The sequence below is a fragment of the Gekko japonicus genome, unplaced genomic scaffold, assembly GCF_001447785.1.
Source record: "Gekko japonicus isolate JY-2015 unplaced genomic scaffold, Gekko_japonicus_V1.1 scaffold2885, whole genome shotgun sequence".
Classification (NCBI taxonomy): Eukaryota; Metazoa; Chordata; class Lepidosauria; order Squamata; family Gekkonidae; genus Gekko; species Gekko japonicus.
In genome coordinates this window covers 109,888-135,628 of record NW_015172099.1, presented here as the reverse complement: position 1 = coordinate 135,628, position 25,741 = coordinate 109,888, and the positions used below count along the sequence as shown (strand labels likewise).

Sequence of the window (25,741 nt, the reverse complement as noted above, 5' to 3'; positions counted from 1 at the left end):
GGGGCGTTGTTCAGTAGTTTTGACATATGATCTTCTGACGGATGTTTTCCTTTGTGAGTCCCGTTGCTGCCCCTGGGAGCGTCTGAAAGGCGGGATCTGAGTTCCGGTGATCGGAATGAACTCCGCGCCAGGTAGGAGGGAGGCCCAGGGGGAGTGGCTGCCTAAATACCTCGCATTTTTGGCGATGCTTCACCCCCCCCCATCTGCAGTTTCCGGGGGGGGGTGGGTTATTCACCTTATTTTATTTAGCTTCATTAATTATAGTCCGCTCTTTACTGGGATGCTATACAATCAATACATTCAGTACATCAGGGCTCTTTTTGTAAAAAAAAAAAAAAGCCCAGCAGGAACTCATTAGCATAATAGGCCACACCCTTGACAATGGGGATCTCCCTCACAGAGGAGGGAGAGCTTGTACCTGAATAAACCTTGGTCTTAAAGGTGCCACTGGTCTCTTTTGGATTGCTAGTTATGGGGGGGGAGAAAGAAAGAAAGAAAGAAAGAAAGAAAGAAAGAAAGAAAGAAAGATCCACAATGCTATAGTCTAGATTCTTAAATAGTTCACTGTAGAAAATGCACAAGCTACATACAGCAGGAAGGGTGTCAGTTTCCATAATATTGGATGGGTAGGAGAAAAAAGCTACTTAGACACTATCGTTGTCATGCTTGCAATTGGCATCTAAAATAAAGATTGAGTAAAGTACCCATGTACACAAGGTAGAGCTGGTTTGTCTTGGGCGTACTGCTGGACTCTAGCTTTATTCTCACTTTTTTTTGGTTGACTCTTGCATTTACATGCGAATTTGCTGCTATCCATTGATTTTACCAGCCACCGGATCCAATTTCAGCTCTGCATATGTATCTTGGCTCTGAGTGCCCCCCCACAGCTGCCCCTACCCTCTTTTTTCCAGCAACTAACCCTTGAGATTTTATTTCATTTGTCTGAAGAAGTGTGCTTTGCACGCAAAAACTTACACTTTGAATACAACTTTGTTGGTTGTAAAGGTGCCACTGGACTCAAACTTTGTTCTGCTGCTTCAGAACAACACAGCTACCCACCTATATTTAACAACGTTCATTTAAAATTACTAAAACTAAAATTGATTTCTAATTATTTTTTAAAATTTCAGTTCTTTAACTCATCTGCAGCAATTCATCTAAAGTTAAAGGAAATGTTCACTCTGAGGATGAGCATGCTATGAAACCAAACACAAAGATGAACCCAGACAAATGGAATAATCTACCAAAAAAACAAACAAAAATCCCACTTTGCTGAATTCCTTCTGCCTTGGACCTCAGACAGCCCAGTTCACGTGCCTCAGCCAAACCACAAGGTTGCCACGTGTGCCATACATCAGAGCTATGTGCTCCCTCATCTCCTTGCATGCTCTCATTTCTCCCCATGCTTTGATAAAAACTTCTTAATTTACTTTAAAAAATTCTAAATCTGTAGACAGCCTTTGCGTTACAAAAAACACAGCACTTACTCATTCTCATTCTGCTTAAACAGCATCACCAAAAAGCAGGGAGGGATCCTTCCCCTCTCTTTAAAGTAAAGGTAAAGGTTCCCTTGCCCGAAAGCCAGTCGAATCCGACTCTAGGGTTGCGGTGCTCATCTGTTTCAAAGCCAAAGAGCCAGCGCTGTCCAAAGACGTTTCCGTGGTCATGTGGCCGGCATGACTAAACACCAAGGCGCACGGAACGCTGTTACCACCGAAGCGGTACCTATTTATCTACTTGCAATTTCTTGCTTTTGAACTGCTAAGTTGGCAGGAGCTGGAACTAGAGACGGGAGCTTACTCCATCATGCGGCGCACTCGGGTCTCGAACTGCTGAACTACCAACCTTCCACAGCCTGCAGTTCAGCGTCTTAACCACTTGAGCCACCGCAGTTCCTCCCCCTCTCTTTATCTAAGAGAAATTGGTTCTGTATTAATGGAAGAGGGAAAGAAGGAGAAGAAAAGATAGGAAGGAAGGAAGGAGGGAAAGGAAAGAGGGAAAGGGGAAAAGAAAGAAAAAGAAGGAATGGAGGGAAAGAAAGAGAAGGAAAGAGGGAGAGAAGGAACGAAGGAGGGAAAGGGGAAAAAAGACAGAAGGAAAGAAGAAGGGAAAGGAAAAGAAAGAGAAGGAAAGAAGGAGAGAAAGAAAGGGCAAAGAGATGGGGATGGAGGGAGGCTCTCCCCTCATCAAGGCCCCGCCACACACACACACCCCTTGAGAGAGAGGAGGGAAAGGGGTGGCTGTGGGCCAAGTGTCCGATCTCTGCTTAGAGATCGAGCAGGCAGGTGCCTCCAGCTCCTTGCACTTGAAGGGCTCCCTTTAAGTGCAGGGAGCCGGTGGGAAACGGCCCTGCGTGCTGCGCGTGAGGCCTCCTGGCTCTGTGCACTTAAAGGGGCTCCCTTTAAGTGAAGGGAGCTGGTGGGAAAGGGCCCCGCCACCCCGTCACAGCCCACCCCCACTTCAAGCCCCTGCCACCACCCACGGCCCACACCCACCCTCTGATCAGGCCTTGACTTACCTTACCTTAGTTCTTGCTCTGGTGGCCCGACTGAGGACTGCTCAGTCGGGCCACCAGAGGGCTGTTGGGAGCAGGAGGCGTGGCCAAACAGGAATGCAGCCGGAATGCTGTTCCTGCCCCAAAATAGCCCTGAGTACAATAAACACTGCAATAGAATTTGGGTCATAGGACTGACCAGAAACCTGAGAAACAGTGTTGAAGGAAAGCATAAATGTTACCATGACCCACAAAGTGCTGCAAAATGGTATAGCAGGATCCAGCTTACAGCAAACTAAACACAGCCATTCAGACCCCATGCCCTAATGATGTATCCAGGTAACCTTGTGAAGCCTTTTCTCCAGTGCTACCCTATTGCTTTCTTAGAAAAGTTCTCTTGAAGGAATCAGTTTTCCTTAGTCTGTAGAACGGCAGGCAAGTGGGTGCCTTCCTGGCCCCCTCAGGCAGACCATTTGTGGGGGCCACAAGGGAGAAGGCCCCTGTCCAGGCCAGCCAGTGGAGGGACTGCAGAAGGGCAGTGATTCACCTGCTCCATCTAGCTCCTGATAATGGCTGAGCCCTGGTGTTCTGTGTCAGCTGGAGTTCCTGGATTGGTTTTATGCAATGTCCAGGGCATTTATCTAGACTAGTCTCCATGTGACACTGTGGTGGTTCAGTTTCAACTTGTTCACTCTCAGCCATTGAACCACAGCAGCCAGGAAGCAGGTGAGGACCTCTGCCCCATCTCTGCCTCCTTCACCTGCTCCTGTTTGTCCCAGCAGCCCCTCTGCCCCTTCCCCTCGACTGGCTGCTTGGGCAGACCTCTTGCCCAGCCCTTCTGGCCTATTGAGGAGCTCTCTGCAGTGCTTAAGCTCTTACCAGTCGCTTTGTGCCCTGGGCTTCAGCTTACCTGCACCCACTAAACAGACTGATCCCCAGATACCAGAGGCCAAGCTCATAACATCCATAATGGATTTTTAAAGAGCCCAATAGAGATGTTTTTCTTTCCTGAAGGACCAAACAAGCATAATGTAAAAAGCTTGATACCTAATGTAACCCAATGAACTTAATCCTGATCCACAAACTACAACATGGACACTCCTCGTGATCCACTTAGGTGTCTCTTGTTCAGTGTCAGTTATATAACTCCTTTCTCTTTTGGTTTCTTTCTGCCTTTTTGATACCTTTCCTTTTTCATAGGCAAGTGAATAAGGGTATCCTTCCACAGTCAAGGGTGTCAAGACAAAGGAGGAGATGGAAGAGGAGGACCCAGAAAGCCCTAGAAATGGCAAGAGATTGAGAAAAGGTCCCCATCCCATCCCAGCAGAGAGTGGTGCTGAATTTTGGGAAAGAGCTCTGCCAGAGATCTTGGCTCAGGACACTGCGAACACAGATATACGCAGCCGATGCTTCCGACAGTTCTGTTACCACGAGGCTGATGGGCCCCGAGAGGTTTGCAGCTGGCTCCATGGACTTTGCAACCATTGGCTGAAGCCGGAGAGGCACACCAAGAAACAGATCCTGGACCTGGTGATCCTGGAGCAGTTCCTGGCCGTCCTGCCCCAGGAAATGCAATGCTGGGTCAGAGAATGCGGGCCAGAGACCAGTTCCCAGGCGGTGGCCCTGGCCGAAGGTTTCCTCCTGAGTCAGGCAGAGGAGAAGAGGCAGGCAGAGCAGGTGAGGGGATGTTCATTCACTCAGTTCAAGCAGTGACCTTATCCTAAGGCTTCCTATCAGATATTTCTGCTTCCAACGTAGTGAACCCAATGAATTAATGTCCCCCAGAAAGTCCCATTGTTAAGAGCCTTCAGTATCCATAAAAACTCTCCTCTAGTACCACAATTGGGAGCCAGTTTGGTGCAGTCTTTGATGTTTCCTTTTGTCGGAATAGCAATGTGAAGTGAGTGTTTCCAGACTGTGGGCCATTGTTTTGTTTTCCATCTTTGTTAGCACATTCTTGTTCAGAATTTGAAGGACTCCTTTTCTGTGCCTTGGAATAGTTCTATGGATATCTCATCTACACCGGTTGATCTGTTTCTCCCAATTGCTCTCAGTGCAGTTTTCCCTTCACTTTCTGAAACTGTTTGTTCTTCTTCAAAAGATTGTTCTGGAAAGGAATCTGTCATCCTTTTATCTCCTTTGTATAATTCCTCAGTGTATTGTTCCCATGTGTCACGGCTCAAGTGGGGTGTCACCTGACACTATCACCACTCTGGTTCCAGGCTCCTCTGAAAAGGCCCAGAGCACCCTCCCAGGCCTTTAGACCTCCTTTTTTAGCTGAAATGAGCATGAGGACCAGGCAGAGTGAACAATGAAAACAGTTTATTTTATAGGAGGTCAAACAAATAATGGGCAGGAGTAATAACAGTAAGTGGGTGAAAAGAAATCAAATGCCCTAACGCGTCTAAATATACTATCCATAGCTCACTATCTCAAGTGGCCTTAGACTACTCACGCTTCCCTTAGGGTTTCTTCCCCACAGCAGCCATCCTTCTGGCCCTGTTCCCTGGGAAGAACAGCTTCTCCTCTTGCACCAGTTCTTTTATTCCCCAGCCCTCTTCTTCCCTATTGGCCAAAATTGGTGAGAAAACTTCCCAAGGCTTTCTGGGGTTTGTAGGCCCAACCTACCCTACTGCTAGCCAGGCTCCCTGGGCCTACTGCTAGCCAGGCTCCCTGGGCCTACTGCTAGCCAGGCTCCCTGGGCCTACTGCTAGCCAGGCTCCCTGGGCCTACTGCTAGCCAGGCTCCCTGGGCCTACTGCTAGCCAGGCTCCCTGGGCCTACTGCTAGCCAGGCTCCCTGGGCCTACTAGACCTCTGGTAGCACAGCCCAGATCATGACACCATCTTTTCTTAGATATTCCTACCTCTAGATATTCCACTAGATATTTCCATTCCTTCTCTTACCGGCCTCTGTTGTTGTTGTTTCAGATGTGGGGGCGATCCATGAAGATGGAAGCAAAGGTCTCTGAGGCAGAAGGAGCTCTGTCAGAAGAAAGTCAGAGGGCGCAGGCCCAGGAGGATGCCCGAGATGCCCTGTCAAGTGGTAAGGGTGCCTCCTGCCTAGATGGGATCAGGGCACCTAGTCAAGTTGTTGGGCAGAAGGTTCAGGACAGGAGAAAAGGGGAATACTTTTGCAGACTATGTAGAATGGAGTTCTGGGACACAGAGTGCCATGGGATGTGGTGAGGGCCTCTCCACTTTAAAGGGGAGTAGACAGATTCATGGAGGACAATTCCATTCTTATTTACATTAATAAAAATGTGCCTCTCTCCCCTTCCTTCCATTAGAAGGTCTCCAGGTGGCTCAGAAAAGGAAAGGAAGAGAAATGAGGGTGCAGCTATTAGCCAAGGTGAATCAATCCAACATCCACATTCCCCAGAACTGGATGGCCGAGGGTCGCCCAGTCTCCTCAGATCTCAGAAGCTAAGCAGGGTCAACCCTGGTGGGTTCTCGCATGGGAGACCACCAAAGAAGTTCGAGGGTTGCTGTGCAGAGGCAGGCAATGTCAGGCCAACTCTGGAGGTCTCTCCCCTTGAATAACTTGTGGCTTCATAAGTCAGCTGTGACTTCACAGCAGTTTACAAAAAAACCCAACCCCATATTCTGGGGCAGCAGACCTCTGAAACCGCATTGCTAGGGGGCAATAGTGTGGGGTCTGTGCCGCTGCTTAAAGGCTTTCCAGGGGCATCTGGCAGGCCAGTGAGAGAGAGGATACTGGACCCGGGATGCCAGGCCATGGTCTGCAACCCCCATGAGGATGGAGGGTGGAGCTTGGGATGGTTGTGGTATCATTTCCCCCGCCCCAACTTTTATTTTTATAGACGACAAACATGACACAAACAAACATACATACATAGATGGGGCGTTACCGTTACATCATTAAATTGTCTGTTTAAATACCTCATACAATATTTAGTTATTTATTTTTTGTTCCACCTTGTATTTTTGTATAAGACTTTTGCATATAATTAAAAATAGTTTTTGTTCCTTCTAAGTTGGTTGTATGTCACTGTTGATGGTGTCATGTGGATGTCTCACCAAAAACCTGGATGTGAAGTCAGAGCATCAGCAGGCGTCCTGGAAACCGGTTAGTGGGACCCTAAAGTTTCCAGAGCCTTGGCTGATGCAGTGAAAAAAAAATCTGGGTTTTGGGCTGGATGCGATGGCGATGTGTCATGCAACAGGATTTCCGGTCCTCTCCTTTTCTCCTGCCAGCAGGCGGGAGAATGGCAGGCCTGGGCTTTTGGCCTGTTCCAGCTGGGGTGCTGCAGCCTTTGGAGCTCCAGGGTGCACAGGGCACCTTTCAAGTCTCACAGAAGGGTTAGCAGCATTTATAACATGCCGAGGCTCGTGCGTACCTGGTGCTTCTCTTCCACCTGTCTGACATCTTACTAAAAGTCATTACAAATTTTCTTGAGTGTAAAGAAGACAAGGTTGGGTGAAGCAGAATTCAAAGAATCAAACACAAAAGGAACTGGAGGTTAACATTCATCCTTCCAATTTTGTCTCCCTTACAGGCAGTAAAGAGATGTTGTCAACCTGTTGTCTTTTCAGGGGAGTGGAACCGGCTGCTCCACCTCTGGTCCAGGTAGGGGGGGAAGACTGGGGGATAGTCAGGTCCCCCCTCCTTTCTCAAGGAGGCTTTTGGTCCTGCTGACCGAGGAGAGACAGGCTCTGAACCCCATTCTTCTTACATATGCCCAACTCTTCATCCTGCACCCTCCCCGAATGCCCCCGTGGAGAGCGTAGTCTCTGCCCGGACTGATCTCTGACGAGGGAATCCGCTTTTCCTTCCAGCCTCCCTTTTCCTTTGAGGAGGTGGCCGTGTATTTCACCGAGGCCGAGTGGGCCTTGCTGGCTCCTGGCCAAAGAGCTCTCTACAAGGAGGTGATGCTGGAGAACTACAGGACCGTGGACTCTCTGGGTAAGGATCTTTCATAGGTGCCAAAGGTGCAAATTGCTGCCATTGGAATGAGGCATGAATCAAAATATTGAAAAGCTACATGTGGTTGGGAGGACTGCCTGGCTATCTCCCCCCCCCACTTGGGGCTGCAAATAGGTTGGGATGGCAGTGAAAAGGATGGTTCAGCATGGCCAGTGTTGTGGCCCTCACCCAAGCCATTCCTACAGCGGTCCCCTGGATGCCTTCAGGCCTTAGTATTAGTTGTAGATGTGTTTGCTTTCTTTGGAGCTGTTCTACCTTGCAGCAGTAGCCTGCAGTGGGTAGTCCCACCAGTTAACACTGCCACCTAAGGGCAAGGGGTTTCCTCCAAATCACACAGCACCCTCTGCTGTGGTGACGGGAATCAGTCCTCACCCGAAGAGAGCAGGATCATGTGCTCTTGAAGAGTTTCCCACTGAAATTGTCAGCCCAGTAAAGCCAGAGTCAGGTTCTCAGTTCAGGCACAGTTTGTTTGAGCCACAACAGGATAGAGAAAGCACTGTAGCCACCTGCCATCTCCCCAAGAGGCAAGCGACCAATTCCTTCCCAAAGGCTAAGTCTCTTCCACCCCCTTGAGGCAGGAAACCGTCTGACAAAGAAAAGCACATACAGAGAGAAAAGCCAGGAACACCTGTCCACTCAGCATGCCCCGATGCCCAAGTTCCTCCAAGGCCGGCCAGCACCATCTCCCCCTGTCCCCAGGGAAGAGGGTTGATAACCATGAGAACCCTCTACTGCTCTAAGGGTCTGCCAGACTAACTTCCCCATGTTTAGATTCCATCACCCTGGTCATGCTGAACACCTGAATAACTGCATGCTTCCTGTGCGCTCACTGCGTCTTTCAGGTGTTTGGGGAGGATGGAACAGGACAGACTCTTCTGGGGTCATATCTGGACTTTTTGACACTGCGTGTTCCTCTGGGATGAGCTTCCAGGGGGCCTTAGTCTACTGTTAGGAGTTGATGACTTTGAAGCCCGATAATTAGTCTTCTGGCAATCTCTTGCTGGCAATAAAATACACTTCATTCTAGACAGACTGGCTGACTCAGTGTTTCAAGGAGAGGCAGAACTGCCTGGATGATTCAGACTTCGCTGTTCTTTAGACAATAGAGAGGCCCAGCTGAGATGCAGAGAACAGCTCAGAAATAGCAAGAAAATGGCTCTGGCCTTGAGAAAGGTGGCCCTACACTGTAAGGCTGGTTTTCTCATCTGTCATTACCTCCCCCTCAACATACCACACCTTTTCCAAAAAGCATGGGGCCCCCCTTTGAACTGTGGGGTTCAGTTGGTGACCTCCTGGCTTCTCTCCTCCCCCCAGAAAACATGTATTTTGGGGAAGCTGAAAACGAGCTCCTCCCGGCTCTGTTAACAACTGGAAGGAAACTCTCAGTGCAGTTGCAGGACTGGAGCTCTTGATAACCTCTTATATTTAATCATCAGGTTGAGAAAAGTCAAAAAGCACGGCAAGTCAAATGGGAACGGGGGGAACAATATTTTGCCACTTTCCCCCTTAAAATACATATGGGGAATTTGGGGAGGGGAAGGATAGACAGACTTTAAAAACAGCTGTACAGGACGGCCTGGCAGGGATAAGGTGTGACCAGCATCTCAGTTTGGGAGGAAAGATGATCGGACAAGAGAAATGCACGTCCATTCCTGAGCAGTGCCTGACTGGTGCCTTGGCTTCTTGCCTGGGTGATGATTGAAACTCTTTCTTTATTCCAGGAGCAGATGTAGAGGAGACAGCTGGGGAATTCCAGGGGTTCCCTTTGGAAAAAGCCAAGAATGAAGATGCCGAAGGAGACTATGGAGATGGACCTCAGAGGCAGGAGGGAAGCCAAGCAGGTAAGAGGAGGAATAAGCCCATTCCTTGCTGAGGAGGGGGTTTCCGTGAAATCCCAGTCCAAGAAGAAGGGTCAATCAAAAAGAGAAGGGACAAAGGCCTCCATCCTAACCAGAGAATCCACTCCAGGGAAACGGAAAGTGTGGCCTTGGCAAAGCCCTTTAGTGAGAATGAACATCAGTTTGCAGGCCCAAAATTATCCTTAGGAGAGAAACCGTGTAATTGCTTGCGGTACAGAAAGAGCTTCAGTGAAACAAGAGCCCTTACTTCACATTTAAAAAGTTACAGTTGGGGAACCATATAAACGGTTAGAGTTTAAGTTGTCTGTTATTGTACACTTCAGCATTCAGCAGGAAGAATCCACTGTAATATTTGGATTGCGGATGGAACTTCAGGTGCAGATCAGACCTCCTTGCGTGGGTTCTAACAGGATCTCTTTCTTTATTCCAGCAGGGGATGATCAGAGGAATGAGGAGAATGAGGAACTGCATACTCTATCACTAGGTGAAGTCAAGAATGAAGACTTGAGAGAAAACTCCAGAAACCAAGTTGTACCTAAGAGGCAGAAAAGAAGCCACATCATCCAGAAGAGGGTTAAACCCATTCCTTGCAAAGGGGGGGATCTTCAAGAAGTAAGGAAACTTCTGCTGAAGGAAACATACAAGTGCTTGGCGTGTGGAATGAACTTCTTGGATAAATCCCAGTATAATGTCCATTTATGGATGCACAGTGGAAAGAAGACCCATCGATGGCTGGAGGCTGGAAAGACCATGATTCGCAGACCAGAGCTCCTTAGACTTCAAAGAACACATAGAGGAGAGAAACCTTATAGCTGCTCAGGCTGTGGCAAGAGATTCTCAGAGAAATCAGATCTTGTTCAACACCAAAGGATTCATACAGGAGGGAAGCTATTCATTTGCTCAGGGACTGCGATGAAATTCTCTCTGGGAGGAAAAGGTAATATACGTTTTCCAAAGCACAGTATAATGAGTACATGTAAATGCTTTTCGTGTGGAAACTACTTCAAATACAGATCACAGCTCCTTGAGCACCAAAGAATCCACAGAGGGGAGAAGCCCTCTAAATGTTCAGAGTGTGGGAAGAGATTCAGTTGCAGTGGTGCTCTTCAAAAGCATCTAAGAATTCACACAGGGGAGAAGCCTTTTGAATGCTCACAGTGTGGAAAGAGATTTGGTGACAGTGGCACTCTTCAAATACATCTAAGAACCCACACAGGGGAGAAGCCTTTTGAATGCTCACAGTGTGGAAAGAGATTCAGTCAGAGTGGAGCTCTTCAAATACATCGAAGAACCCATACAGGGGAGAAGCCTTTTGAATGTTCTGAGTGTGGGAGGCGATTCAGTCGCAGTGACGCTCTTGAAATACATCTAAGAACCCACACAGGGGAGAAGCCTTTTGAATGCTCACAGTGTGGAAAGAGATTCAGTCAGAATGGAACTCTTCAAATACATCGAAGAACCCATACAGGGGAGAAGCCTTTTGAATGTTCAGAGTGTGGGAGGCGATTCAGTCGCAGTGGCGCTCTTCAAATACATCAAAGAACCCACACAGGGGAGAAGCCTTTTGAATGCTCAGAGTGTGGGAAGAGATTCAGTCGCAGTGCCCACCTTCAAACCCATCTAAGAACCCACACAGGGGAGAAGCCTTTTGAATGCTCAGAGTGTGGGAAGAGATTCAGTCGGAGTGGCAATCTTCAAAATCATCTAAGAACCCACACAGGAGAAAAGCCTTTTGAATGCTCAGAGTGTGGGAAGAGATTCAGTGAAAGTAGCAGTCTTCAAAAACATCTAAGAACTCACACAGGTGAGAAGCCTTTTGAATGCTCAGAGTGTGGGAGGAGATTCAGTCGCAGTGGCAGTCTTCAAAATCATTTTAGAACCCACACAGGGGAAAAGCCATTTGAATGCTCAGAGTGTGGGAAGAGATTCAGTAATAGTGGCAATCTTCAAATTCATCTAAGAACCCACACAGGGGAGAAGCCTTTTGAATGCTCAGAATGTGGGAAGAGATTCAGTCAGAGTGGAACTCTTCAAATCCATCTAAGAACCCACACAGGGGAGAAGCCTTTTGAATGCTCAGAGTGTGGCAAGAGATTCCGTGACAGTAGCACTCTTCAAACACATCAAAGAACCCACACAGGGGAGAAGCCTTTTGAATGCTCAAGAGTGTGGCAAGGGATTCCGTGACTATAGCACTCTTCAAAACCATCTAAGAATCCACACTGGGGAGAAGCCTTTTGAATGCTCAGAGTGTGGAAAGAGATTCCGTGACAGTAGCACTCTTCAAAAACATCAAAGAATCCACACAGGGGAGAAGCGTTTTGAATGCTCAGAGTGTGGGAAGAGATTCCGTGACAGTGGCCACCTTCAAACCCATCTAAGAACCCACACAGGGGAAAAGCCTTTTGAATGCTCACAGTGTGGGAAGAGATTCAGTCAGAGTGGCGGTCTTCAAATACATCGAAGAACCCACACAGGGGAGAAGGCTTTTGAATGCTCAGAGTGCGAGGAGAGATTCAGTTGTGGTGGTCATCTTCAAGATCATATAAGAACTCACACAGGAGAGAAGCCTTTTCAATGCTTAGAATGTGGGAAGAGATTCAGTTATAATGGCCACCTTCAAAACCATCTAAGAACCCACACAGGGGAGAAGCCTTTTCAATGCTTAGAGTGTGGGAAGAGATTCAGTCGCAGTGACACTCTTCAAAATCATCTAAGAACCCACAAAGGGGAGAAGCCTTTTCAATGCTCAGAGTGTAAGAAGAGATTCAGTTACAGTAGCACTCTTCAAAATCATCTAAGAACCCACACAGGGGAGTCCATCAGTGGCTATTAGCCACAAGGTATAGATAGGAACTCTCAGGTTGGGGCAAGTGATGCTCTTTATTCTTGGTTCTTGGGAGAGGGGCAACAGTGGGAGGGCTTCTAGTGTCCTGGCCCCACTGCTGGACCTCCTTTTTTAAAAAAAAACACCAATTTTTATATAGGATATCATCACTCAAAATCAACATTTATAATACATTTTTCCTACCCTCCTCCCTTCCCCCCCCTGCATGGCTTCCCACAGTGCTACAACCTTCTGCAAAATTCTTAAATTCCTTCTTCCTTCCCTTTATCATTATAAGTTCAATAGGTAACTAATCTCTTCATATATAAATTTCTCTATTTCTTATTCCATATTGTTAAACTTTAACACTCAATAATTATTAAAGCAAAATAAGTTGTCTCTTACATCCCAATTCTTCTCTAAATAGTCTTTTAAATCTTTCCAATCTGCTAAAAAGTCTTCTGCTTCCATATTGTTAAGTTTTCTTGTCATTTTGTCCATTTCAACCATAAAAAGCAATTTCTTAATCCAATCTCCAACTTCAGGAACCTTATCCTGTTTCCAACATTGCGCATACGTCATTCTGGCAGTTGTGATCATATACCACATCCATGTCCTTTTTGCCATATTGACTTCTTCCATTTTAAGCCCCAAAAGTAATATTTCTGGTTCTTTCTTAAACTTACATTTCACAATTTTTTCCATTTCTGCATGGATCTCAACCCAATTTTTTTTTTGCTTTTTCACAAGTCCACCACATATGATAAAACGAGCCCTCAACCTTTTTGCACTTCCAACATTTGTTTGACATATTAGTATTCATATTAGCAATCTTTTTTGGTGTCTATACATCATCTTATAACAATTTTCTTTTAAGTTATTACATGTTGATATTTTCAGTGCATTTTTCCATAAATATTGCCAAGATGACATCATTATTTCTTTATTCATATTTACCGCCCATTTTACCATTTGTTCTTTAACTACCTCATCTTCCGTGTACCATTTTAACAGTATTTTATACATTTTTGAAATAAGTTTTTTACCTCCCTCAAACCATACATTCTCAATATCATTATACTTTTTTCTAAAACCAAAAGTCTTTTTGTCTTTTTTAAACAAGTCATTAATTTGTCTATATTGAAACCAACCATATTTAAAAGCTAAATCTTCTTCCATTTTCATTTCATATGTCTTACCCACTGGCTTCAACATGTCTTTATATTGTACCCAGTCTTCTCCCTTATAAATCGAAAAAGGTTTTATTACCTCAGCCGGAACAATCCAAAGAGGCCTCTCGTCCGAGAAGTACCTCCTGTATTTAGTCCATGTATCGAAAAATACTCTTCTAATGTAATGATGTTTAAAGAAACCATCCATTTTTACTTTTTCGTACCATAAATAGGCATGCCAACCAAACTTACAGTTGTGACCTTCTAACGCTCTGTGTTCTTGGTGCTGGGAGGGGGGCAACAGTGGGAGGGCTTCTAGTCTCCTGGCCCCACTGCCGGACCTCCTGATGGCGCCTGGTATTTTTGTCCACTGCGTCACAGAGTGTTGGACTAGATAGGCCATTGGCCTGATCCAACATTGGCTTCTCTTATGTTCTTATGTTAGAAGCGTTTTGAATGCTCAGAGTGTGGGAAGAGATCAAGTGACAGTAGCAGTCTTCAAAAACATAAAAGAACCCACACAGGGGAGAAGCCTTTTGAATGTAGGGAAGTTTGGGCAGTCCAGGCCACTATCAGGGATCCCCAACCTCATTAGGGTTATTTACTATGGGTAGTTGGAGTCTGTCTTGGGAAGTCAGGCTATCTTCAATTTTTATATAAATGACTTGATGAAATGCTTAAGTAACCAGGCTTATATTACAGCATCATCAGATCTCTTATTATATGCAGATGGAGCAGATATTCTGTTAAGGCTAAGAAGAGCCCTAAAGGAAAAAAAAGACTTTCAATAAAATATCAAAAGATTATGGCCTTTGGTAAGAAACTGAAGTCTAGAACCTGGACCATCGATGGCCATTTGATTGAACTGGTGCAGACCTTCAAATATCTTGGTGCAGTATTCCATGCTTCCGGCTCAAGAAAAGCACATGATGCCCATGCAGCAGATATTGGGCAAAAGTCAGCTCACAATATACTTAGATTTCTTCAAACTAAGGGTGGACAGTACATCCCTGCTGCACTAAAAGTCTTCCAGGCCAAGACCTTGGCCCAACGTTTGCACAAAACTATGATCGGGCCAACATCATCTTCTTTTGCCCCTCTTGAGCGTGTTCAAAGTTCCTACGAGCATCATTACAAGTCCCCAGTTGCATACCAAATGCCTTGCTACGTTTGGAGACTGACATTGTCAGAGTGGAAGCCAAGGGGTGCCTTGCCTCCCTAAATTACTGGCTGAAGATTAGCAGTCTTCAGCAAGGTTTGACCCCACTGCTCCTCTTAGATGAACATATATCTGTATGGCTTTGGACAGTCATTTGCGGACTTACGAGTCTAGGCTTTTCACCTTCCATGCTTTTAACTATGGGCCTTGACCAGGCAACACGAGCCATAAAACAAAGCTTGATTTAGGGAGGGTCCCTACTTTCTTGTTCCCTATGAACCCCAGATATGTAGTCAAGCTAGCTGCCTATCTGACCCTCTTGGAGGTGCATAGTCATAGGGGGGCCTTTACACTTGCAAGGTGTGCTGCACTCTCCTCTGCTGTTTTAGAGGAGCAGTTTAATAGAATCCCCCATGGGAAAAAGTTTTGCCCCTGAAATGAAGGAGAAATTGACACTGCAGATCACATTCTTCTATGTTGTCCCTTCTCTCAAGATACTCACACCCAGACCACGACTCAATGGTATACCTTGAAGAACAAGCTTGGGATATGTTAGGTTACTCTTGGCAGACAGAAACCCAACAACTACAACATCAGTTGCAAAATTTTGTGCAACAGCCTGTAAAGTCCACCAGTTGCTTTCATTATCAGGGTTTATGTAAATACCACTTGTTTATATTACCATCTATAGTATTGTTTATGTTAGTTTTTTTATCTATGTTGGTCTTTGACCGTACAATAAAATTTGAAGAACCCCAAATTTTGCCACACAAGGGAGAAGCCTTTTGAATGCTCAGAGTGTGGGAAGAAATTTTTTTTATGCCCCCCGGAGGAGATTTTTTATTGCATTTTTATTAACACTACAAACTATAACAGAAAATAGGGAAGGGGACTACATATAAGGATAAACAAAAGGTACCCACTACTGACTAAAAATCCAAGAGAGGAGGTAATCAAATCAGCGTAAATATACGTTAGCACTTAATCACGCTAGTCCCATTATGAACTAAGTCAAGTATAGTATTATCTTTTTCAATTCTTAATTTTAACTATTACAAGAGAGATCCCTAAGCATCTAGTTTCAGTAATTTCAAAAGCACAGTTCAGAGTCCTTCAGTCTTCATTTTCCCTTGCCCAGTCTCTTTCGCAGTTTGTAAGGACTTTTGGGGGCTGCTGCCCCTTTCTCTGATAGAGAATCTTCTCCAGAAGACCCCAAGTCCAGCTCGCCACTGGACCTGCTGTCCAACCCTTTTTTTCCTTCCTCCCCTGGCTCTCCCAGCTGGACTCTTAAAAATTCCTGTGCTTTCTGAACAGACTCAATCTTTTCCTTTTTATCCTTAATTTTGAAGATTACGCCCTCTGGAGTTAGCGATCTGTATCCGATTGCATTTGTCTGGAGAAAAAGAATTAAATCTTTGTACTTCTTTCTCCTTTGTCTTATTTCAAATGGAATGTCTTTTAAAATTCTGATAGTGTTTTCTCCAACTTTCACGGGTGTGCCTGATGCCGCTTTCAGGATTGCATCCCTCACATGCCTCTTTGAGAATCTTATCACTATTTCCCCAGGCAGATTATTTTTCTTTATATATCTGGAATATGACCTGTGGGCCACATCCATATCGCTCAGCAAAGATTCCACCTTCATATCTGTCACTGGGGCCAGTAATTCACTCATCATTTCCTTCAGATTCTCTCCCTTAGTCTCTGGAATGCCCTGGAAGCAAAGAATCAAATTGGCTTTTTTCATTTGTAGCTGTAACAGGTGTAATTGGCTTTTTTCATTTGTAGCTGTAACAGGTGATCTTCTGTGGAGATTTGCTTCTTTTCAGTTTTTGTACTTTCTTCTTCACCCTTTGGGCAGTGGCGTTCACTTCTTTCACCTCAGCTGTTTGAGTCATCATTTTAAGAGTCTCATTCAACTGTGTTTGCTGGGTGGTGATACATTGATTCATTGTTGACAGCTGCTCCCTGAGGTTATTCATCTGATCCAGCAGGGGGTGCATGGATTCCGCCAATGTCTTTGCCAGCTCATTGGTTGCTTCTGGCCTTGGACTCTCAATTCCTTTAGCTTTTAGCAGTTTCTCTTTCTCCATCCTCTTCCCCCCGCCATCTTTTTGGATTGTTTACTTTTGCAAAAGTTTTAAAAGTCTCTGAATATGCGCTTAAACGCTCAAGCTCGCCTTAGTAAGTCTCTCTTAACAGTTATAACCGCTTTCTCTTCCGCTCCCCCCCTCCGATTCGCTTAAAAGTTTATGTGCATGGGAGGTGCCCCTCCCCCACTCGCCTCACTTTCTGTTCCGCGTGGGTGGGGAGCTTTCTTTTCACTTGAACCAATCATTTTAGTTGAACTCACGTTCATAATTGGTTCGTAGACCCCGTTTTAGTTACTCCGCCGCTATCAGGGCTAATTTTTGAGGGGAGCTCTGCAGGGGGGGGGTACGGGCGCGTGAGAGAGGCTTTCCTTTCCTGATTCCCCGACTGCTGAGAGAGGAGGAGATGGAGGCAGGGCTAGCAGATGGTGGGCGGCGAGGTGTGCTGCTGCCTCCCCCCTCCTGGCCACCGCCGCTTGCCTCCCCCCCCGCCCCAGCCTCTCTGCCGGGCAAAGAAGCCACAGGGGCCACCGGCGTGGGAGAGGGTGTGGCAGCGAGGAGGGAGCAGGATCGCGCAGGTGTGCAGCTCTGAAGTGCACAGCCACGGCCGCCCACGCGCCACGCCCCCCACGCACCACCGGCGGGTTCCCTGGCAAAGGCTTTCCCGGCCACCTCCCCCGGGCACTCCTGAGTTGCTAAGGGCACCAGAGGGGCGGGCACCCTGTTAGGGCGGCAGGGGCAGGTTGCAGGGGGTTGGGGGGCGCAGTTTGGTGCCCCTGAGGGCCGGCGCGCCCTAGGCCAGACACTAGCTGGCCTAGTGATAGAGCCGGCCCTCAGCGCGACATGCATTCCCCACTAGGCGATTAGAAGATGATCTTGCCCAATGCAGACTCTGCAGATGAGGCAATAAGTATTGGCCCTTTTCTCCCCTCTGCTTCCTCGTGCTCCTCAGTCATCTCAGCTAGTCTCAGTGAGGTTGATAGAAGGGAACACAGGCTGTGGCAAATAAAGTGCAAGTCAATGATCAGGCAGGCAAAAGGAATATGAGGAGCATATAGCAAAATGCATGAAGACCAACAATGAAATACATTAGAAGCAGGAAACCAGTCAGGGAGGCCGTGGGGCCCTTGGATGACCAAGGGGTAAAAGGAGTACTGAAGGATGATAGGGAAATGGCTGAGAAACTGAATGCATTTTTTTGCCTCTATCTTCACTTGTGGAAGATGAGAAGTGCTTGTCCACTCCAGAACCACTGATTTCGGGAGGGGTGTTGAAAGACCTGAGTCAGATTGAGGTGACGAGAGAGGAGGTCCTACAACTGATAGACACCATAAAAACTGATAAATCACCAGGCCTCGATGGCATACATCCAAGAGTTCTGAAAGAACTCAAATGTGAACTTGTAGACCTCCTGACAAAAATGTGTAATCTTTCATTAAAATCTGCCTCCATTCCTGAGGACTGGAAGGTAGCTAATGTCACTCTCATCTTTAAAAAGGGTTCCAGAGGAGATCCAGGAAATTACAGGCCAGTCAGTCTGACTTTGATACCGGGTAATTTGGTAGAAACTGTTATTAAGGAAAGAATTAGTAGGCACATTGATGAACAAAAACTATTGAGGCAGACTCAGCATGGGTTCTGTAAGGGAAGATCTTGTCTCACTAACCTGTTAGTGTTCTTTGAGGGAGCTAACAAACATGTGGATACAGGGGACCCAATAGATGTTGTTTACCTTGTCTTCCAGAAAGCTTTTGATAAAGTCCCTCATGAAAGGCTCCTAAGTACGTTCAAGAGTCATGGGATAAGAGGACAAGTCCTCCTGTGGATAAAAAACTGGCTAATTAATAGGAAACAGAGTATGAGTGGGCAATTTTTACAGTGGAGGGTGGTAAGCAGTGGGGTACCGCAGGGATCAATACTGGGTCCGATGTGTTTTAACTTGTTCATTAATGATTTGGAGTTGGGAGAAAGCAGTGAAGTGGCTAAATTTGCAGATGAAACAAAATTGTTCAGGGTGGTGAGAACCAGGGCAGACTGCGAAGCACTCCAAAGGGACCTGTTGAGGATGGGCGAGTGGGTGTCAACATGGCAGATGGAGTTCAGTGTGACCAAGTGCAACGTGATACACATTGGGGCCAAAAATCCTAAGTATAAATATATGTTGATGGCTTCTGAACTGGCAGAGACTGTTCAAGCTACAGATCTTGGAGTTGTAGTAGGTAAGTCACTGAAAATGTCGAGACAGTGTGCAACTGCAATAAAAAAGGCCAACACGATGCTGAGAAGGGAATTGAAAACAAATCAGCCAGTATCGTAATGCCCCTCTACCTCATTTGGAATACTGTGTACAGTTCTGGTCACCACACCTCAAAAAGGATATTATAGCATGGGAAAAAGTGCAGAAAAGGGCAACTAGAATGATAAAAGGGCTGGAACACTTTTCCTATGAAGGAAGGTTAAAACACTTGGGGCTCTTTAGTTTGGAGAAATGACAAGTGAGGGGTGACATGATAGAAATTTACAAGATTATGCATGGGATAGAGCAGGTCGATAAAGAAGTACTTTTCTCCCTTTCTCACAATACAAGAACTCGTGGGCACTCAATGAAATTGCTGAGTAGTCGGGCTAGAACGCATAAAAGGAAGTACTTCTTCACCCAAAAAGTGATTAACACATTGAATTCACTGCCACAGGAGGTGGCTGCAGCTACAAGCATGGATGTCTTCAAGAAAGAATTGGATTAACATATGGAGCAGAGGTCCATCAGTCGCTATTAACCACAAGGTATTAGATAGGAACTCTCAGTCTGGAGCAAGTGATGCTCTGTATTCTTGGTGCTGGGAGGGCAACAGTGGGATGGTCAATATATGACACGGAAATAAAAACCGAGCGTGAGTTCTATAACCCTCTAAATATTTGGAATCCTATCTTAGGGAAGATAGTGCTAGAAAACTTCGAATGGGAAAGCATAGTTGAGGCAAAATATAAGATAATGTTATACAATTGATATGGTGGAAGTCAATATTACTGGCTTCCAAAAGAAGGGGAGGGTTAATAGGTATACATTGTTCGACCACTGTTTGTTGCGTGTGTTAAATGGGTTCTGGATATAGTGTATTGATCTCTGAATTGGATGCTTGTTAACGTTACGTATTGTATTTTATGGTTTTGAAAAGTTTTCAATAAAAATATAAACAAAAAAACAACAACAGTGGGATGGCTTTTAGTGTCCTGGCCCCACTGGTGGACCTCCTGGTGGCACCTGGCATTTTTGGCCACTGTGTGACAGAGGGTTGGACTGAATGGGCCATTGGCCAGATCCAACACTGGCTTCTCTTATGTTCTTATGGCTATGGGTCTCTTTCCGTAGATTTTCACAATCAGGCCTGGTTTTCAGCATCCGGAATAATCTGCAAACTTGGCCACAACACTACTCACCTCTAGTTCAAGACTGTTTATGAACAAATTAAATAGTACCTTCCCCAATACTGATCCTTGTGGAAACTCCAGTTGTTACTTCCCTCCATTGTGAGAACTGTCCACTTATTCCTACTCTGTGTGTTTCCTGTCATTTTAATCCCAAAGTGAACCTGCCCAATTTTCCCTTGACTGCTACATGTATTCAGGAGTTGCTAGTGAGGTACCTTGTCAGAAGGCTTTTTCAATATTTATCGTTATATAATGCTTTTGTTGTTGTTGTTGTTCAGTCGCACAGTCGAGTCCGACTCTTCGCGACCCCATGGACCAGCTCCCGCCAGGCCCTCCTGTCTTCCGCCGTCCTCTGAAGTTGGCTCAATTTCATGTTCGTTGCATCTATGACACTGTCTAACCATCTCATGCTTTGCCGTCCCCGTCTTCTTTGACCTTCAATCTTTCCCAGCATCAGGGTCTTCTCCAGTGAGTGCTCCCTTCTCATTTGGTGGCCAAAGTATTTCAGCTTCAGTTTCATTATCTGGCCTTCCAGGGAACAGTCAGGGTTGATTTCTTTTAGGATTGACTGATTTGATCTTCTGGCAGTCCAAGGGACTCTCAAGAGTCTTCCCCAGCACCATAGTTCAAAAGAATCTATTCTTTGGCGCTCGGCCTTCCTTATAGTCCAACTCTCGCAGCCATACATGACTACTGGGAATACCATTGCTTTGACCATGCGGACTTTTGTTGGCAGGGTGATGTCTCTACTTTTTATCATGCTGTCTAGGTTCGCCATTGCTTTCCTCCCAAGGAGCAGGTGTCTTTTAATTTCATGGCTGCTGTCACAGTCTGCGGTGATCTGGGATCCCAGGAACGTGAAGTCTGTCACTACTTCCACGACTTCCCCTTCTATTTGCCAAGGAGTGATGGGGCCGGATGCCATGATCTTAGTTTTTTTGATGTTGAGCTTCAAGCCCACTTTTGCGCTCTCCTCTTTTACCCTGAGCAAGAGGCTCTTAAGGTCCTCTTCACTTTCTGCCACCAGAGTGGTATTGTCTGTATATCTGAGGTTATTGATCTTTTCCCCAGCAATCTTAATTCCCGCTTGTGATTCATCCAGGAGAGCATTTTGCATGATGTACTCTGCATATATATTAAATAAGCAAGGTGACAATATACATCCTTGTCGTACTCCTTTTCCTATGCTGAACCAATCAGTTGTTCCATATCCGGTTCTAACTGTCGCTTCTTGGCCCTTATACAGGTTTCTCAAGAGACATGTGAGGTGGTCTGGTACTCCCATCTCTTTAAGGCCCTGCCATAGTTTGTTGTGATCCACACAGTCAAAGGCTTTAGCATAGTCAATGAAGCAGAAGTAGATATTTTTCTGGTACTCTCTTGCTTTCTCCATAATCCAGCGAATGTTGGCAATTTGATCTCTAGTTCCTCTACCTCTTCGAAACCCAGCTTGTACTTCTGGTAGTTCTCTATCCACGTACTGTTGAAGCCTAGCTTGTAGGATCTTGAGCATGACCTTGCTAGCGTGTGATATGAGTGCAATTGTGCGATAGTTTGAACATTCCTTGGCGTTGCCCTTCTTTGGGATTGGAATGTATACTGATCTTTTCCAATCCTGTGGCCACTGTTGCGTTTTCCAAATTTGCTGGCAAATGGAGTGCAGCACTTTAACAGCATCATCTTCTAAGACTTTGAATAGCTCAGCTGGAATACCATCACCTCCACTAGCTTTGTTGTTAGCAATGCTTTCTAAGGCCCATTTAACTTCACATTCCAGGATGTCTGGCTCGAGGTCAGTGATTATACCGTCGTGGTTGTCAAGGACATCGAGGTCTTTCTTGTATAGTTCTTCTGTGTATTCTTGCCATCTTTTCCTGACACTGTCTAACCATCTCATCCTTTGCCGTCCCCGTCTTCTTTGACCTTCAATCTTTCCCAGCATCAGGGTCTTCTCCAGTGAGTGCTCCCTTCTCATTTGGTGGCCAAAGTATTTGAGCTTCAGTTTCATTATCTGGCCTTCCAGGGAACAGTCAGGGTTGATTTCTTTGAGGATTGACTGATTTGTTCTTCTTGCAGTCCAAGGGACTCTCAAGAGTCTTCTCCAGCACCATAGTTCAAAAGAATCTATTCTTCGGCGCTCGGCCTTCCTTATAGTCCAGCTCTCGCAGCCATACATGACTACTGGGAATACCATTGCTTTGACCATGCGGACTTTTGTTGGCAGGGTGATGTCTCTACTTTTTATCATGCTGTTTAGGTTCGCCATCGCTTTCCTCCCAAGGAGCAGGCGTCTTTTAATTTCATGGCTGCAGTCACAGTCTGCGGTGATCTGGGATCCCAGGAACGTGAAGTCTGTCACTACTTCCACGACTTCCCCTTCTATTTGCCAAGGAGTGATGGGGCCGGATGCCATGATCTTAGTTTTTTTGATGTTGAGCTTCAAGCCCACTTTTGCGCTCTCCTCTTTTACTCTGAGCAAGAGGCTCTTTAGATCCTTTTCACTTTCAGCCATTAGAGTGGTATCATCTGCATATCTGAGGTTGTTGATCTTTTCCCCAGCAATCTTAATTCCCGCTTGTGATTCATCCAGGCCAGCATTTCGCATGATGTACTCTGCATATATATTAAATAAGCAAGGTGACAGTATACATCCTTGTCGTACTCCTTTTCCTATGCTGAACCAATCAGTTGTTCCGTATCCGGTTCTAACTGTCGCTTCTTGGCCCTTATACAGGTTTCTCAAGAGACATGTGAGGTGGTCTGGTACTCCCATCTCTTTAAGGACCTGCCATAGTTTGTTGTGATCCACACAGTCAAAGGCTTTAGCATAGTCAATGAAGCAGAAGTAGATATTTTTCTGGTACTCTCTTGCTTTCTCCATAATCCAGCGAATGTTGGCAATATGATCTCTCGTTCCTCTACCTCTTCGAAACCCAGCTTGTACTTCTGGTAGTTCTCTATCCACGTACTGTTGAAGCCTAGCTTGTAGGATCTTGAGCATGACCTTGCTAGCGTGTGATATGAGTGCAATTGTGCGATAGTTTGAACATTCCTTGGCATTGCCCTTCTTTGGGATTGGAATGTATACTGATCTTTTCCAATCCTGTGGCCACTGTTGCGTTTTCCAAATTTGCTGGCAAATGGAGTGCAGAACTTTAACAGCATCCTCTTCTAAGACTTTGAATAGCTCAGCTGGGATACCATCACCTCCACTAGCTTTGTTGTTAGTAATGCTTTCTAAGGCCCATTTAACTTCACATTCCAGGATGTCTGGCTCGAGGTCAGTGATTATACCGTCGTGGTTGTCAAGGACATCGAGGTCTTTCTTGTATAGTTCTTCTGTGTATTCTTGCCATCTTTTCCTAATCTCTTCTGCTTCTGTTAGGTCCCTACCGTTTTTGTCCTTTATCATGGCCAGCTTTGCATGGAACGCTCCCTTGATTTCTCCAATTTTCTTGAAGAGATCTCTAGTCCTTCCCATTCTATTGTTTTCTTCTATTACTTTGCACTGTTCATTCAGGAAGGCCTCCTTATCTCTCCTTGCTGTTCTCTGGAAATCTGCGTTCAGTTGGGTAAATCTTTCCTTTTCGCCTTTGCCTTTCGCTTTCCTTCTTTCCTCTGCTATTTGTAAAGCCTCATCAGAAAGCCACTTTGCTTTCTTGCATTTCTTTTTCTTTGGGATGGTGGTGATTGCTACCTCCTGTACAATGTCACGAACCTCCGTCCATAGTTCTTCAGGCACTCTATCAAATCCAGACCCTTGAATCTATTCTTCACCTCTACTGTATATTCATCAGGGATGCGATCTAGGTCAAACCTGAATGGCCTCGTGGTTTTCCCAATTTTCTTCAGTTTAAGTCTGAATTTTGCAATAAGTAGCTCATGATCTGAGCCACAGTCAGCTCCAGGTCTTATTTTTCCTGACTGGATAGAGCTTCTCCATCTTTGACTGCAAATTATATAGTCAATCTGATTTCGGTGTTGCCCATCCGGTGATGTCCATGTGTAGAGTCGCCTCTTAGGTTGTTGGAAAAGGGTGTTTGCTATGACCAGTGTGTTCTCTTGACAAAACTCTGTTAACCTTTGTCCTGCTTCATTTTGCTTTCCAAGGCCAAATTTGTCTGTTATTCCGGTTACCTTTTTACTTCCTACTTTAGCATTCCAGTCCCCTATTATGATGATATATATAATACATTATGATTTAGCATTCCAGTCCCCTATTATGATGATATATATAATACAGGTATGTAGAAATACATTAGACACAACACTTTTAAACATAAGATATACAATACTCTCTCCACTGTTTTCATTATCAACGTTTGAGTGAAACAAGGAATCAATACCCCCCTTGACATAGTGCGGATGCCCCTTCTCTAAGTATCCCATCAATTGCTTCCGGAAATTCTAATATACTTCCCAGGATATTGGTGTATCCAGAAATTCCCTTCCCAGTCTCTATATTCAGCAACAGCCACAATTGGAGGAATTATTCCTTCTGGGCCGTGTTAGGTGAAATTCTCCATTGCCCTAACACTTCTCCTGCCCTAGGATTTCCCCTCCCTCTCCAAAACCCCCGAGGGTGAATGCCAACCCCCCCAAAGAGGTGAGGGACAAAGACAGGAGAAAGCCAAGCCGGTTCCCCAAAACTCCCAGCCCCCCTGCACGAGTGACACGCCCGTCCTTCCCCCATCGAGAGCCCAACCCCACTTTCCCTAACATGGAAAGGGAGCAATTCCCAAACCCAGTCCCGGCTGGGGGGGGAAGGGGGAGCTAGGCCTAGGGAACTCCAAAGGGAATCCCGCAGATGGAGGAGGGAGGGATGGGTGGGGCAGGGAATCCAAGGGAAGAGCAGCTTTTTGAGGGGGGGGCTGTGAGAAGTGTGACTTTGAACCAGAGCAACAGACGGCCTGGGCCGCTCCCCCCCCCCTCTGCATCACAGGCGAAAATTCGTCCCTGCCACGTCCAACGCCGTGGCCTCCTCCTAACGGGCGGCTGGAAGTCTGGCCCTGCGGAAGGGACGCGGCCCAGGCCGGACTGCAGGCCGAGGGAGTCCGACCCCCCCCAAAGGCCTCTCCGCAGTCTCTCTGCATGGAGCCTCCGGGCCCCCCCCCCGCCCGCCCCGCTCTGCTCCTGAGAAGAGGGATCCTTCCCGGGGTTTCCTTCGAGCAGGCAGATCCCCGCCCCGTCCAGGCGTGGTCCTCTCGCAGGGAAACTGAAAAGTACTCAGAACGAAGAGTGATTTCAGCAAGAGTACTTTATTTAGTGAAGAACAAGACGAGGACCCCTGGCACGCAGGCCGGTATATATGCCCAGAAAACCCACCACCAAACACACCCCCTAGTGACCCTATAGGTTATTTACAGTGGCCGAGAGTCCCATTGGCTCTCGACCGCGGACCTGACCCTCTGGTTGGTGCGGGCCAGGATCCGCTCCGCTATTGTTCTTTAGAAACGAAGCTTTGGGCTAGTGCTTGACCGCATGGCCCAACGGTCGCGCACGTGGTAATGGCGGATACATTACACCCCTCCCCCCATAGTCCAGACTACCCCCACACGAAGTCCTGTAGGTACTCTGGGGTTTTCCGAGTCCTGGTGGAGCGGCGCGGTTCCGGGGCGCCGGCCGGATTTACCTCGGGAGCCCGGGGTGGGGAGGTTGGTTGTGGCGTTGGTAGTGGCAGCTCAGGAGGCTCCGGGTTGACCTGGATGGGAACGGAGTCTGGGACCTGTCGTGCTGGCTCGTGGGCTGACTCTTCTTCTGGCCCG

At 46.4% G+C, this 25,741-nt stretch overlaps 1 protein-coding gene across 1 annotated transcript; it reads left to right on the top strand.

The window, feature by feature from the left end:
* The first annotated feature begins 3,748 nt into the window (after positions 1–3,748).
* Positions 3,749–15,826, top strand: LOC107118581 (oocyte zinc finger protein XlCOF6-like). Its single transcript, XM_015420943.1, has 6 exons — positions 3,749–3,946; positions 5,424–5,538; positions 9,162–9,281; positions 9,730–11,465; positions 11,596–11,911; positions 15,807–15,826. The coding sequence occupies exons 1-6, from the start codon at positions 3,749–3,751 to the stop codon at positions 15,824–15,826; spliced, it is 2,505 nt and encodes an 834-aa protein (XP_015276429.1).
* The last annotated feature ends 9,915 nt before the right edge of the window (positions 15,827–25,741 follow it).